General features: G+C 43.8%; 1 protein-coding gene and 1 long non-coding RNA gene across 3 annotated transcripts in view; one reads left to right on the plus strand and one right to left on the minus strand.

The window, feature by feature from the left end:
* Positions 1-16,715, plus strand: part of RHBDL2 (rhomboid like 2) — a 62,940-nt gene that overhangs the window by 33,757 nt on the left and 12,468 nt on the right. For both annotated transcript variants that reach the window (XM_008968458.5, XM_008968457.5), the window contains exon 4: positions 3,787-3,899. In XM_008968458.5, the coding sequence (XP_008966706.2) occupies positions 3,787-3,899 (113 nt within the window). The remainder of the gene's footprint in view (positions 1-3,786; positions 3,900-16,715) is intronic.
* Positions 1-16,715, minus strand: part of LOC129393443 (uncharacterized) — a 59,061-nt gene that overhangs the window by 4,199 nt on the left and 38,147 nt on the right. Inside the window, exon 2 of the long non-coding RNA XR_010113466.1 lies at positions 4-3,258. This is a non-coding gene — a long non-coding RNA (uncharacterized LOC129393443). The remainder of the gene's footprint in view (positions 1-3; positions 3,259-16,715) is intronic.

Genomic DNA, 16,715 nt, shown 5'->3' on the forward strand with positions numbered 1-16,715 from the left:
TACCTGTAGTCCCGGGAGGCTGAGGCAGGAGAACTGCTTGAACCTGGGAGGCGGAGGTTGCAGTAAGCCGAGATCGTGCCACTGCACTCCAGGCTGGGGGACAAGAGCAAGACCCCATCTCAAAAAAAAAAAAAGATGTAGTCACTTGCTCCAAGTCACACAGCTAAGTTGCAGAGCTAGGACCTCAGCCCACTAGTGCTAACTCTAAGGCCAGTATCCTTTCTTACTTTTTTTTTTTTTGAGACGGAGTCTCGCTCTTGTCGCCAGGCTGGAGTGCAGTGGTGTGATCTCGGCTCACTGCAACCTCCGCCTCCCGGGTTGGAGCGATTCTCCTGCCTCAGCCTCCTGAGTAGCTGGGATTACAGGCACCCGCCACCAGGCCGGGCTAATTTTTATACTTTTAGTAGAGACGGGGTTTCACCATGTTGGCTAGGCTAGTCTTGAACTCTGACCTCAGGTGATCCATCCGCCTCGGCCTCCCAAAATGCTGGGATTACAGGCGTGAGCCACTGTGCCCTTAAGGCCAGTATACTTTATATTGCATTATAACTGCCCGATATTAGTATTTATTTAGGAATATTAATGAGACGAGATCAAATCATTGCAAAACCAAAAGCATGTTCCCCTAGTTGTCTAATGTTGTTAAATATACTCTTTAGGCTATGAAAATGGTGGTGTTGAATCACCAGTCTCCTCCTCCACCACCACATATCAAACAAAATTTAGTTCATGGCCGGGCACAGTGCCTCACACCTGTAATCCCAGCACTTTGGGAGGCTGAGGTGGATAGATCATCTGAGGTCAGGAGTTCAAGACCAGCCTGACCAATATGGTAAAACCCCGTCTCTACTAAAAATACAAAAACTAGCTGGGCATGGTGGCATGCGCTTGTAATCTCAGCTACTCAGGAGGCTGAGACAATAAAATTGCTTGAACCCAGGAGGCGGAGGTTGCAGTGTGCCGAGATCGCGCCACTGCATTCTAGAGTAGGTGACAGAGTGAGACTCTGTCTCAAGAATAAAATAAAATAAATTTAGTTCATGAACATATTGATGAGTGTGTGATACTGTTATCCATCTGGAATAATACTGGTAATAGGAGATGCAGTGCCCGCCATTTAGTTTTGCCTATAGTTTCTTTCTTTCTTTCTTTTTTTTTTTTTGAGATAGAGTCTAGCTCTATCGCCAGGCTGGAGTGCGGTGGCGCGATCTCGGCTCACTGCAACCTCTGGCTCCCTGGTTTAAGCCATTCTCCTGCCTCAGCTTCCCGAGTAGCTGGGATTACAGGCACGTGCCACCACGCCCAGCTAATTTTTGTATTTTTAGTAGAGACGGGGTTTCACCATGTTGGCCAGGATGGTCTCAATCTCTTGACCTTGTGATCTGCCTGCCTTGGCCTCCCAAAGTGCTGGGATTACAGGCGTGAGCCACTGTGCCCGGCCGCCTATAGTTTCTTAAATGCCGATGGCCTTTCATGAACTCACTCAGCATCCATGATCCACCATGCCCACTGCAGACAGCGAGCAGCTTCCTGTTGGCCCCACCTATCCGGTGGACTCTTGTGGTCTCAGGTGGGGCCAACCTTTTCTGTGCAGTCTACCCAACTCTGGACTTGAAAACGACTTGTAGCTGGGGTGTGGTGGTGTGTGCCTGCAGTCCCAGCTACTTGGGAGGCTGACGAAGGAGGATCTCTTTGAGTCCAGGAGTCTGAGACCAGCCTGGGCAACATAGAGAGTGTCTCTACAAAAAAAAAAAAAAGTTAAAAATAAATAAAAAATAAAATAGAAAGGATGACACTTTTGCTTGGTGGCTAAATAGGCATCAGGACACATGGCTCAGAGGCTTGATGAATCAGGGGCAAAATCACCAACTGCTCAGTTTCCATTTAACAAGTATGTTCTGAGCAAACATGGCTCCCGCACACAAGGACTTTAAGATGATAAGAAGGAACATGTCAGTTAAATAGCAATGTAAGGCAGTACAGTATTATAGTATACAGTAGGCTGGGTGCAGTGGCTCATGCCTGTAATCCCAGCAGTTTGGGAAGCTGAGGTGGGTGGATCACCTGAGGTCAGGAGTTTGAGACCAGCCTGGCCAACATGGTGAAACCCCGTCTCTAGTAAAAATACAAAAATTAGCTGGGCGTGGTGGCAGGTGCCTGTAATCGCAGCTACTTGGGAAGCTGAGGCAGGAGAATCGTTTGAACCCAGGAGGCGGAGGTTGCAGTGAGCCGAGATTGCGCCACTGCACTCCAGCCTGGGTGACAGAGTGAGACTCTGTCTCAAAAAAAAAAAAAAAAAATACACACACACACACACACATATGTGTATATGTAAATATACACACACACACACACACATATATATATGGTATATGGTAGTTACTTAGCTTCCTTGTCCTTCAGTTTCCTCAGGTGTAAAATGGAGTAATATGAATAGTACCTACCTCATAAGATTGTTGTGATTAAATGAAACAATGGCTATAATTTTCACTGTGCCTAACACATAGTAAGGCACTTAAAAAGAATCTGTGGCCAGGAGCAGTGGCTCACACCTGTAATCCCAGCCCTTTGGGGGGCTGAGGTGGATGGATTGCTTGAACCCAGGAGTTTGAGACCAGCCTGGGTGACACGGTGAAAACCCCATCTCTACAAAAAAATAAAATAAAATAAAAAATTCGATCTGCACAGGGTGTGTGCCTGTAGTCCCAGCTGCTGGGGAGGCTGAGGTGGGACGATTAAGGAATCCTCAGGCCCAGGAGATGGAAATGTAGTGAGTCGAAATCGAGACACTGCACTCTACCTTGGGTGAAGGGAGTGAAACCCTGTCTCAAGAAAAAAAAAAAAGGGCCAGGCGCGGTGGCTCATGCATGTAATCCCAGCACTTTGGGAGGCCAACGCGGGTGGATCAATGAGGTCAGGAGTTCGAGACCAGCCTGACCAACATGGTGAAACCCCATCTCTACTAAAAATACAAAAATTAGGCTGGGCATGGTGGCTCACTACTGTAATCCCAGTCTTCGGGAGGCTGAGGCAGGTAGATCACCTGAGGTCAGGAGTTTGAGGCCAGCCTGACCAACATGGAGAAACCCTGTCTCTACTAAAAATACAAAATTAGCCGGGCATGGTGGCGCATGCTTGTAATCACAGTTACTCAGCAGGCTGAGGCAGGAGAATCGCTTGAACTCAGAAGGTGGAGGTTGCAGTGAGCTGAGATCATGCCATTGTACTGCAGCCTGGGCAACAAGAGCAAAACTCCATCTACAAAAAAAAAAAAAAAAAAAAAAAAATTAGCTGGGCGTGGTTGCAGGCACCTGTAATCTCAGCTACTAGGGAGGCTGAAGCAAGAGAATCGCTTGAACCCAGGAGGCAGAGATTGCAGTGAGCCAAGATCATGCCATTGCACTCCAGCCTGGGCGACAGAGGGAGACTTCGTCCATATAAAAAGAAAAAAAAATTAGCCAGGAGTGGTGGCACATGCCTGTAGTCCCAGCTACTTGGGAGGCTGAGGCATGAGAATTACTTGAACCCTTGAGGCAGAGGTTCTGGTGAGCAGAGATTGCACCACTGCACTCCTGGCTGGGAGACACAGCAAGTCACACACGCACACACACACACACAGAAAAAAGAAAAAGAAAAAAAGAGTTGTCTGCTAAGAAAAATGAGAAAATGGAATTCTAGTTAAGCAAATCCTTAACTAGAGAAAACACATGAAAATCTGTTCATCTCCCAGGGAAATAACTGCTTGGTTTAGTCATAATATTTGACAACTATTGTTTGTCTTTGCAGAGTTCAGCACATCTTGGGGAATCTTTGTATGCAGCTTGTTTTGGGTATTCCCTTGGAAATGGTCCACAAAGGCCTCCGTGTGGGGCTGGTGTATCTGGCAGGAGTGATTGCAGGTCAGTGTTCTGAGGTAACACAGAATCAATACCTCTGGGCTCTTAGGATTAAAAGCAAATGAAATACACACTTATAGTAGGCTTCTTTAAGTCAAGGTTTACTGCACTCCTAATATGTGCTCGGGAACACACTAAGCCTTAGAGATCATTGAATTAGAGATACTATCAGCAAGCAAAGACAAGTCATTGTGCCTGTCCTCAGGTATCTCACACTCAAGACAGGGTTTTGCATAATTGAAATTGCAAGTATGCCTGGCGCTCCTGCCTGTAATCCCAGCACTTTGGGAGGCTGATGTGGGTAGATCGCACGAGGCCAGGAGTTCGAGACCAGCCTGGCCAATATGGTGAAACCCTGTCTCTACCAAAAATACAAAAATTAGCTGGGGGTGGTGGCTCACCCCTATAATCCCAGCTACTCAGGGGGCTGAGGCACCAGAATCGCTTGAACCTAGGGGGTGGAGATTGCAGTGAGCCAAGATTGTGCCACTGCACTCCACACTCCAGCCTGGGCAACAGAGCGAGACTCTGTCTCAAAAAAAAAAAAAAAAAAAAAAAAAAAAAAAAGAAAGAAAAGGAATAAAGAAAACTGCAAGTAGTTTGGTGTACAGGTACGTATTTGAGTAAAGGTCTAAGGCCAGATCATGGAGGCCCTTATATGTCAGACTAATGATTTTGAGAAGTAACATGATCAGATTTGCATTTAAGAAAGACAACTTTAAGAGAATGTAGAGAATAACCAAAGGGGCTCTAAGACTGGGTAGGTAAAAGTAGCATACGTCAGTGATCCCTAAATCTGGGTATGCCTAAAATGATCCATTATGGCATGGGAAGAAAATATTAGAACTCCCATCCATCCATTTGTTTATTTATTGGAAACATTTTTTTAAAAAATTAAACTTTTAATTTTGCGATAATTGTAGATTTACATGCAGTTGTTAGAAATAATGCCTAGAGGTCTTATGTACCCTTTAAACCAGCGATCCCCAATGGTGACATCTTGCAAAACATTAGTACTGTATCACAACTAGGATATCCACGTTGATATAGTCAGGGTACAAAACATTTTCAAACCATATGGATCCCTTAAGATGCCTTTTTATAGCTATACCGTCTTCTGTCCCACCCTCCTTTACCTCTGGCAACCACTAATCTGTTCTCCATTTCTATAATTTTGTCATTTGAAGAATATTATATAAATGGAATAATCCAGTATATACCCTTGTGGGATTGATTTTCTTCACTCAGCATAATTCTCCGGGGATTCATCTAGGTTGTTGCATGTGTCAACAGTTTATTCCTTTTTATTGCCCAGTATTCATTCCATAAAATGGATATAGCACTGCTTGTTTAACCATTCACTCATTGAAGGTTATCTGAGTTGTTTCAGTTTTTGGCTATTAGGAATAACACCACTCCAAACACTTGTGTATATGTTTTTATGAACATAAGTATGGGGTTTTGTGAACAGAGTTTTCAGTTTTCTAGGATAAATGTCCAAAGGCACAGTTGTTGGAACATATGATAGTGGCATATTTTATTTTTAAATTTAATTTAATTTAATTCATTAATTTATTTATTTTGAGATGGAGTCTTGCCCTGTTGTCCAGGCTGGAGTGCAATGGTGCGATCTTGGCTCACTGCAACCTCCGTTTCCCAGGTTCAAATGATTCTCCCGCCTCAGCCTCCTGAGTAGCTGGGATTACAGGTGTCTGCCACCACACCCAGCTAATTTTTGTATTTTTAGTAGAGATGGGGTTTCACCATGTTGGCCAGGCTGGTCTCGAACTCCTGACCTTGTGATCCACCCACCTTGGCCTCCCAAAGTGCTGGGATTACAGGTGAATTTTTAAAGAAAATTATTTAAATATTAAACATTTAAAGAATGTTTTCTAGAATGCCTCTCCCATTTTACATTCACCGTAGCAATGCATAAATGATTCAGATTCAGCATTTGGTGTTGTCATGATTTTTTATTTTACCTGTGCTCGTGATATGAAAGGGTGGAAGGGGAGTGCTGGATAGAGGAGGGCATAGTGCCTGGCTAGGGCTCCACCCCCAGGCCTGTGCCCACGGAACTAGGTGAGGACGGACATTTTTGTTTTCCTGCCCAAATGTTGCATTTTCCAATACCACCCTGACTTGCCACGCCCCCATCCTGTGCCTATAAAAACCCCGAGACACTAGCCTGCGGACACACAAGCAGCAGGATGTCAAGAGGAACACATCGACAGAAGATGACAGGACAGACGCCAGCACGCCAGCAGGCCACTGACCAGCCGGAGGACGCGGAGTTTGGCTGGGGCAGTCAGAGGAGATCCCGGGCTGCCGAGTGGCCTGACTCCAGGGGAAAACCATCCGCCTTCTGGCTACCCCATCTGCTGAGAGCTGCTTCCACTCAATAAAACCTTGCACTCATTCTCCAAGCCCACGTGTTATCCATCCAATTCTTCCTGTACACCAGGCAAGAATCCTGGGATTACAGAAAGCTCTCTGACCTGGAGATAAGGCACAAGTATAATTGAGCTGACTAACAGAAGCCACCTACAGACTACTAAACTAAAAGAGTACCCTGTAACACATGCCCACTGGGGCTTCAGCTGTAAATTCACCCCTAGATCACTGCCGTGGGGTCAGAACCCCACAGCCTGCCCGTCTGAATACTCCCCCAGAGGTTTGAGCAGCAGGGCACTGAAGAAGCGAACAACACCCCCATCGCACGCCCTGCGAGGGGGACAAGGGAACTTTTCCCATTTCACTCCTAAGTGGGTAGTGATATATGATCATGTTTTTTTTTTTTTTTGGAGACGGAGTTTCACTCTTGTTGCCCAGGTTGGAGTGCAATGGTGCAGTCTCAGCTCACAGCAACCTCCACCTCCCGGGTTCAAGTGATTCTCCTGCCTCAGCCTCCCGAGTAGCTGGGATTACAGGTGTGCACCACCACACCCGGCTAATTTTGTATTTTTAGTAGAGACAGGGTTTCTCCATGTTGGTCAGGCTGGTCTCAAACTCCTAACCTCAGATGATCCACCTGCCTCGGCCTCCCAAAGTGCTGGGATTACGGGCATGAGCCACTGCACCCAGCTGATCATGATCTTAATTTGCATTTCCCTAATGGCTAATGATATTGAATATCTTTTTTTTTTTCTCAAATTTGGAGAGATTCTGAGACGCATTGTTGAATATCTTTTTATGTGTTTATCTGTCATCTATCTTCTTTAGTGAAATGTCTCTTTATGTTTTTTGCCCATTTTCTAACTTTTTTTAACTGTTGAATTTTGAGGGTTCTTTATATATTCTAGCTGCTAGCCCTTAGCTGAATATGTAGTTTATAAATATTTTCACCCAGTCTGTAGCTTGTCTTTTTATCCTCTTACCAAGGTCTTTCAGAGAACATGAATTTTAAATTTTGATGAAGTCTAACATCAATTTTTCCATTTATGAATGGTACTTTTGGGGTTATGTCTTAAAAACCTTTCACTGAACCTTAGGTCCTGAAGATTTTTTCCAATGTTATCTTCTAAAAGTTATAGCTTTATGCTTTACATTTATTTATTTGTTTGTTCACTTTTAGAGACAGGGTCTCACTTGTTTGCCTAGGCTGGAATGCAGTGGCACAATCATAGCTTACTGCAGCCTGCAGCCTCGAACTCCTGTGCTCAAGTGATCCTCCAGCCTTGGCCTCCTAAAGTGTTGGGATTACAGGCATGAGCCACTGCACCAGGCCTTATGCTTTACTTTTTTTCTTTAATTTTATTTATTTATTTATTTTGAGACAGAGTTCCGCTTTTGTCGCCCAGGCTGAAGTGCAATGGCGCGATCTCGGCTCACTGCAACCTCCACCTCCCAGGTTCAAGCAATTCTCCAGCCTCAGCCTCCTGAGTAGCTGGGGTTACAGGTGCCCACCACCATGCCTGGCTAATTTTTGTACTTTTATTAGAGACGGGGTTTCGCCATGTTGGCCAGGCTGGTCTCGAACTCCTGACCTTAGGTGATCTGCCTGCCTCGGCCTCCCAAAGTGCTGGGATTACAGGCATGAGCCACTGCACCTGGCCTTTACTTTTAAATATGCAACCCATTTTGAGTTTGAGGTTTGTTTTGTTTGTTTGGCCTGAAGATATCCAGTTATGCTAGAATAATTCGTTGAAAGGAATTTTTCCTCCTTTGTTGAATTGCTTTTACACCATTATAAAAAATCAGTTGCCTATAGTTTTGTGGGGGCTATTCTGGGTTCTTTTTATTCTATCAATCTCTATGTCTGTCCCTCCACCAAAACTACATAGGCTTGATTACTGTAGCTATATAATAAGTTTTGAAATCAGAATGGTTCCTCCCATTTTATTCTTCATTTTGAAAATTGTAGCTGTTTTAATTCCTTTGCCTTTCCATATAAGCATTAGACTAATTCTGTTTATAGCTATAGAAATTCTTGCTGGAATTTTGATAGGAGTTGCCTTAAATCTGTACATCAATTTGGGGAGAACTGATATATTTTCTATATTGAGTGTTTCAATGTATGAACAGTGTCTTTTATTTATATCTCCTAAATGGTGTTGTATTTTAAATTTCAGTGTCCATAATTTCATTGCTAGTATATAGAAACACAATTGATTTGTGCATGTTATTCTTTTTTTTTTTGAGATGGAGTGTCGCTCTGTCGCCCAGGCTGGAGTGCAGTGGTGCAATCTCCGCTCACTGCAAGCTCCACCTCCCAGGTTCACGCCATTCTCCTGCCTCAGCCTCCCGAGTAGCTGGGACTACAGGTGCCCACCACCACATCCAGCTAATTTTTTGTATTTTTAGTAGGGACAGGGTTTCACCGTGTTAGCCAGGATGGTCTCAATCTCCTGACCTCATGATCTGCCCGCCTTGGCCTCCCGAAGTGCTGGGATTACAGGCATGAGCCACTGCGCCTGGCCTGTGCATGTTATTCTTATACCTTGCAACCTTGCTGAACTCACTTAGTAGTAGGGTTTTTGTTTTGTTTTAGATTCCTTGGGATTTTTCATGTCATCTGCAAATCATCATGTCATCTATAAATAAGGATATTTTATTTCTTCCTTTCCAATCTATATGCCTTTTGTTTCTTTTTCTTGCCTTATTGTGTTGGCTAGCACTTCAAGCACTATGTTGATTAAGAGTTAAGAGAAAAGATGTTCTTGCCTTGTTTCCAATCTTAGGCAGAAAGCAATTAGTATTTCACTACAAAATGTAATGTTAGCTGTAAGTTTTTTTTTTTTTTTTTTGAGTTGGAGTCTTGCACTGTTGCCCAAGATGGAGTGCAATGGCACGATCTTGGCTCACTGCAACCTCTGCCTCCCAGGTTCAAGCGATTCTCCTGCCTCAGCCTCCCAAGTAGCTGGGATTACAGGTGCTCACCACCATGCCCGGCTAATTTTTTGTATTTTTAGTAGAGATGGGGTTTCATTATGTTGGCCAGGCTTGTCTCAAACTCCTGACCTCATGATCTGCCTGCCTTGGCCTCCCAAAGTGCTGGGATTAGAGGTGTGAGCAACCATGCCTGGCCTGAGCCACTGCGCCTGGCCTTTTTTTTTTTTTTTCTTGAGACAGAGTCTCTGTCACCCAGGCTGGAGTGAAGTAGCATGATCTTGGCTCACTGCAACCTCCACCTCCCAGGTTCAAGCAATTCTTGTGTCTCAGCCTCAAAGTAGTTGGGATTACAGGCATGCAGTACCACACCCAGCTAATTTTTTTTTTTTTTTTCTGTAGAAACAGGGTTTCAACATGTTGGCCAGGCTGATTTCAAACTCCTGGCCTCAAGTAATTCATTTGCCTCAGCCTCCCAAAGTGCTGGGATTACAGGCATGAGCCACCATGCCCAGCCAACTGTAAGTTTTTTGTAGGTGCTCTTTACCAATCCATTTATTCTAAAAAATGAACAAGAAATCTATCGAGCAGAGTCCTGTGGATGGCAAAAAGAAAAATAAGGCTGGGCACAGTGGTTCATGCCTATAATCCCAGCACTATGGGAGGCCAAGGCCGGAGGATTGCCTGAGTTCAGTAGTTTGAGACCAGCCTGGGCAATATAATGAAACTCCGTCTCTACCAAAAGAAAATTAGGCCAGGCATGGTGGCTCATGCTTGTAATGCCAGGCTGGTCTCGAACTCCTGATCTCAGGTGATCCACCTACCTTGGCCTCCCAAAGTGCTGAGATTACAGGCGTGAGCCACCGTGCCTGGCCTTATTCTCTTAATAATATCTTTTGGAGAGGAGAAGTTATAAATATTAAATCTATAATTTTTATTTTTAAAAATGTTTTACTATATATATAGTACACATATTATATATATATAAATATATATATGTATTTTTTTATTTCTGTAGAGACAGTGTTTTGCCATATTACCTAGACTAGTCTCAAACTCCTGAGCTCAAGTGATCCGTCTGCACTGGCCTCCCAAAATGCTAGGATTACAGGTGTGTGCCATGATGCCTGGCCTTTTATACATTTTCAAACTTTAGGAATTGTGGCTTTTAGTGTCATATCAAATAATTTTTTTTTCTTTTTTTTTTGAGATGGAGTCTCATTCTGTCACCCAGACTGGAGTGCAGTGGCGCAATCTCGGCTCACTGCAAATTCCGCCTCCGGGTTCACGCAACTCTCCTGCCTCAGCCTCCTGAGTAGCTGAGATTACAGGCGCACACCACCACACCTGGCTAATTTTTTTTTTTGTATTTTTAGTAGAGACGGGGTTTCACTACGTTGGCCAGACTGGTCTCAAACTCCTGACCTTGTGATCCACCTGCCTCGGCCTCCCAAAGCGCCGGGATTACAGGCGTGAGCCACTGCGCCCAGCCTGTATAAAATAATTTTTACCTAACACAAAATCACCAAGATTTCTCCTAGAATCACCATGTTTTCTCCTAGAAGTTTTATTATTTTAGGCTTTCCATTTAGGTGTATCATCTGGTTTTTTTGCAAGGGGAAGGACTGAAGTGTCATTTTTTTGCATGTGGATGTCTGTTCTAACATCATTTGTTGAAAAGACAGTCGTTTCTCCATTGAATTGCTTTAGTATCTGTTGAAAATACAAATTGCTTTTGTATCTTTGTTGAAGTTGTTGTTTGTATATATGAGTGTGTTAATTTCTGGAGGTTCTATTCTGTTCCACTTATGTATTTGTATATCTTTACACCAATACCACATATCTTGGTTACTGTAGTTTTCATGACTTTTAGTCATGAAATCAGGAAGGGCTAGCACTCCATCTTTACTCTTTTTCACAAATTTTTTGGCTATTCTAAATCCTTTGCATTTCCATATAACTTGGTTTGTGCGTTTCTAAAAAAAAATCTGCTGGGATTTGGATTGCATTGAATCTATAGATCAACTTGGGGAAAACGGACATTTTAACAATATTGAGTCTTCCAACCCATGTTGAACAAGGTATACCTTTCTGTGTATTTAGGTCTTTCAAAATTCCTCTCAGCATGTTTTTTAGTTTTCAGTGTTTATGTCTTGCAGAGTTTTTAGTCAGATTTATCTCTATGTATTTCATATTTTTGATGTATTAGAAAGGGTAATGTTTTTAAAATTTCTATTTCTTGCCGGGGGTGGTAGCTCATGCCTGTAATCCCAGCACTTTGGGAGGCTGAGGCAGGTGGATCGCCTGAGGTCAGGAGCTCGAGACCAGCCTGGGCAACATAGTGAAACCCCGTCTCTACTAAAAATACAAAAATTAGCTGGGTGTGGTGGTGGGCGCCTGTAATCCCAGCTACTTGGGAGGCTGAGGTAGAAGAAAGGCTTGAACCCAGGAGGTGGAGGTTGCAGTGAGCCAAGATCGCGCCATTGCACTCCAGCCTGGGCAACAAGAGCAAAACTCTGTCTCAAAAAAAAAAAAATTATATTTCTCATTCTTCATTGTTACGGCATGAAAATATATACTTTTTGGTATATTTTGTATATAGATCTTGTGTTTTCCAACCTTGCTAAACTCACTTATTACTTCTAGAAGCTTTTTGTAGATTCCATTAGATTTTCTACATAGATTATTATGTTGTCTGTACTTGCTAATTTCCCTTTTGATGTTTTCTTTGACACATGGGTTATTTAAAATGTGTTATTTAGTTTTTAAATATTTGTGTGTTTTTCCAAAGATGTTCTGTTGTTAATATCTAGTTTAACTGTGGTTAGGGGCTGGGCGTGGTGGCTCACGCCTGTAATCCCAGCACTTTGGGAGGTTGAGGTGGGCAGATCATTGAGCCCAGGAGTTTGAGACCAGCCTGGGCAACATGGTTAAACCTCATCTTTAAAAAAAAATAACAAAGGCTGGGTGTGGTGGCTTATGCCTGTAATCCCAGCACTTGGGGAGGCCGAGGTGGGCGGATCATCAGGTCAGGAGTTCGAGACCAGCCCGACCAACATGGTGAAACCCCGTCTCTATTAAAAATACAAAAAAATTAGCTGGGCGTGGTGGTGTGCACCTGTAATCCAAGCTACTCAGGAGGCTAAGGCAGGAGAATCGCTTAAACCTGGGAAGCAGAGGTTACAGTGACCTGAGATTGCGCCACTGTACTCCAGCCTGGGCGACAAAGCGAGACTCCATCTCAAAAAATAATAATAATAATAAAAAAATAAAAAAATAAAATGAAATAAAGTAAAACAAAACAAAAACAAAAATTAGCTTGGTGGTGCACACCTGTAGTCCCAGCTATTCGGGAGGCTGAGGTAGAAAAATCACCTGAGCCTAGGAAGTCGAGGCTGCAGTGAGCTGTGATCACGCCACTGCGTTCCAGCCTGGGCGACAGAGTGAGACTCTGTCTCAAAAAAAAAAAAAAAAAAAAAAAAAGAAAAAGAAAAAAGAAGAAAAGAAAACTGTGGTTAGAGAACAAACTTTGTATGACTTGAATCCTTCTAAATGTATTAAGATTTGTTTTATGGTCCAGAATATGGCCTATGTTGGTAAGTGTTCTTTGTACATTTGAAAATAATGTGTGAGATCAGTTGTTGTTGGGTAGAATATTGTATACATGTCAATTAGGTCCATTTGGTTGATTGTGTTGTTTGTCTTCTGATTTTCTGTCTACTTTTTCTATAAATTATTGAGAAAGGATTATTGAAATCTCTGATTATAATAATGCATTTGTCTGTTTCTCCTGTGGTTCTATCAGTTTTTGTTTTATTTATTTATTTATTTATTTATTTATTTATTTATTTATTCTATTTTTTTTGAGATGGAGTCTCGCTCTGTCACCCAGGCTGGAGTGCAGTGGTGCAATCTCAGCTCACTGCAACCTCCACTGGGTTCAAGCAATTCTCCTGCCTCAGCCTCTTGAGTAGCTGGGACTACAGGCATGTGCCACCATGCCCGGCTAATTTTTGTATTTTTAGTAGAGACGGGGTTTCACCATGCTGGCCAGGCTGGTCTCAGACTCCTGACCTCAGGTGATCCACTGGCCTCGGCCTCCCAAAGTGCTGGGATTATAAGCGTGAGACACTGGCCCATTTATTTATTTATTTATTTTTAAATTTTTCTTTCTTTTGTTTTCTTTCTCTTTCTTTCTTTCTTTCTTTCTTTCTTTCTTTCTTTCTTTCTTTCTTTCTCTCTTTCTTTCTTTTTTTTTTTTTTGAGACTGAGTCTTGCTCTATCACCTAGGCTGGAGTGCAATGGTGCGATCTTGGTTCACTGCAACCTCTGCCTCCTGGGTTCAAGCAATTCTCCTGTCTCGGCCTCCTGAGTAGCTGGGATTACAGGTGCCTGCCACCAAGCCCAGCTAATTTTTGTATTTTTAGTAGAGACAGGGTTTCACCACTTTGGCCAGGTCATCTTGAACTCCTGACCTCAGGAGATCTGCCTGCCTTGGCCTCCCAAAGTGCTGGGATTACAGGTGTGAGCCACTGCAGCCGACCATATGCCTGATAATTTTTGATTGGATGCTACACATTTTATCTAGTTGGATGGTGCATATTTTTGTGTTCCTGTAAATACTTTTTTAATTTTTAAAATTTTATTTATTTATTTATTTATTTATTTATTTATTTATTTATTTATTTAGAGATGGAGTCTTGCTCTGTCACCCAGATTGGAGTACAGTGATGTGATCTTGGCTCACTGTAGCCTCTGCCTCCTGGGTTCAAGCGATGCTCCTGCCTCAGCCTCCCAAGTAGCTGGGACTACAGACGTGTGCCACCACGCCTGGTTAATTTTTGTATTTTTAGTAGAGACAGGGTTTTGCTATGTTGGTCAGGCTGGTCTTGAACTCCTGACCTCAAGTGATCCTCCCGCCTTGGCCTCCCAAAGTGCTGGGATTACAGGCATGAGCCACTTTGCCCCGCCAATGCTTTTTATTTTTTATTTTTATTTACTTATTTTTTTTGAGACAGAGTCTCCCTCTGTCACCCAGGCTGGAGTGTGGTGGCATGATCTTGGCTCACCGTAACCTCCGTCTCCCAGGTTCAAGTGACTCTTTTTTTTCTTTTTTTAGACAGAGTCTAACTCTTGTCGCCCAGGCTGGAGTGCAGTAGTGGATCTTGGCTCACTGCAACCTCCGCCTCTCAGGCTCAAGCGATTCTCCTGCCTCAGTCTCCCAAGTAACTGGGATTATAGGCATGCACCACCATGCCTGGCTAATTTTTGTGTTTTTAGTGGAGATGGGGTTTTGCCATGTTGGCCAGGCTGGTCTCAAACTTCCGACCTTAATGATCCACCTGCCTTGGCGTCCCAAAGTGCTGGGATTATAGGCATGAGCCACTGCACTCGGCCCAGGGGGTTCTTGTGTCTCAGCCTCCCAAGTAGCTGGGATTATAGGTGCACACCACCATACCCGGCTAATTTTTGTATTTTTAGTAGAGAAGGGGCTTCACCATGTTGGCCAGGCTGCTTTTGAACTCCTGACCTCAAGTGATCTACCCGCCTTGGCCTTCCAAAGTGCTGAGATTACAGGCCTGAACCACCGATCCAGGCCATAAATACTTTTTAGATTTGTTCTGTAACTCAGTTATGTTACTTGAAAGCAGTTTGATTCTTTTTGGTAAGATGGTAATTATTCCCACCACTGGACCCTTTTGTGTACTCTAAGCATTGCCCCATTAATTATGGCATTTTCCAGTACACATCCCCACACTGCTTGCAGGAAAGGACCTAGAGAAAAGTCGTAGGGCAGAAAAGCAGCGGAGGACGGCCCTGGATTTGGCTTATCAGTCCTTGGGGCCCTCCTGCCCCAGGAAGGGCAGCGAGGACCATGGTGTTGCCGCCATCATTATCACCCTGGCCATGAGATTGCAGGACTGGGGCCGACCCAGAGGAGGACTGGAAGGGCCAGAGTCAGCCAGGAACACAGCAGCTCAGCTCTCGGCTGTTGGCAGGTGGCCTTGATGGCTTTTCAAAGGCAATCACTCCACCCAGGACAAAGCTCATTTTTCTCTGGGGCAAAACACATTGGTTCATTTGTTCAGTTCATTAATTCAACCAGTCTGTTTCTAAGGGAAACCTGGCTGTGGCCAGTCCTGCTCCCACATCCCTAGGTGCCCAGTGTTCCCAAGGGACCTGAATTCCAACCCCAGTTAGGAGTTCAGGGGTCAGCATCCCCATGCCCCACATGCCTGTTAGGGAGGACAGTGAAGGCTGAGCACTCTTGGGCTCACCAAACACCAGCATTGAGAAACCGCCCCCCATCTTCCCTAGGTAAGGTGACCTTGCAGGACAGTTCATGCTATTGGGATGGTCTGGGTAAGGTGGCCACGAGGGCAGGGGACCAAGGTCTGCCTCACCTTTGACCTTAGTGACATGCCCCTGATTGCCTGGCCCCCCTCTGGTTGTCGTCTGAGTCCCTTCTCTGGGGGTACCTGGGCCTTGCTGCACTTCCTTTGTATGCTAACTTCATCCTGATCACACTTGATTTTTCTACTGTGATTTCTTTCCAATTTCTTCATCAAGTTAAAAATTCTGTATTGAGAGCAGTTTCCTACATTACCTCAAATCCTGTTCAAACAAGGATTATTCCTAGAAGTCAGAAAGGAGGGAAAACAAGCTTAGTCACAGAAGACTACTCCATACTTGAGCTTCTGTTTCAAGGGAAGTGAGTAACTGGTGGTGGAGCCCTGCCCCTCTGCAATGTGTGGTTTTGTCCTGATATATTTTAAGATTGAGATGTAACTTACCTGTCATAAAATGCCCAGACTTATGATGTGTCGAAACAAAAGAGTTTTCCAGTACAGAAAGTTACTTAGCCTCTCTGGTGCTGTGTAAGCAACAGGTAGTCTTCCCACTTCATTTTTGGTGGTTCTTTCCTTGGCTTGGGTAATTTCCTTGCATGCTCCTTTCTGGAGTTTTCTGTATGCAGCTTTCTGCTCTCTGGTACCCTGTCCTGTAAACTCTAGCAGTCCAGATCTATCTGGACTCTAAACTTCATCTCATCAACTTAAAGTTTGCTAAGATCTGCCTGGGTTCCTGCTTCATGCGCTGTATTCTGTAATCTCCCTCAAGGTAGTACCTGGGCAATCAGATAACTCATCTATTAATAACTGATTCCCTGTCTCTAAGGGTTTACTGGTTTTGTTTTCTGATGTCTAGTATCTTGAAGACCATTCTTTCCTATATGTTGTCCAGTGCTTTTGGCTTTTTCAAGTGAGACAGCAAATCCTATTCTTGTGACCTTATCATGGTCAGAAGTAGACATTTGTATCTATTTTAAAAATAAATTTCTCATATGATTATGATATAATCACCCCAGCCCTAGTCTATAGGTTAGCATTTGAGAATCATTGCTCTAAGTTGCTCTGGACTACTTCTTTGTTTTTTGAGACAGAGTCTCATTCTGTCACCAGGCTGGAGTGCGGTGGTGCGATCTCAGCTCCC

The sequence above is a fragment of the Pan paniscus genome, chromosome 1, assembly GCF_029289425.2.
Source record: "Pan paniscus chromosome 1, NHGRI_mPanPan1-v2.0_pri, whole genome shotgun sequence".
In the NCBI taxonomy this organism is placed as follows: domain Eukaryota; kingdom Metazoa; phylum Chordata; class Mammalia; order Primates; family Hominidae; genus Pan; species Pan paniscus.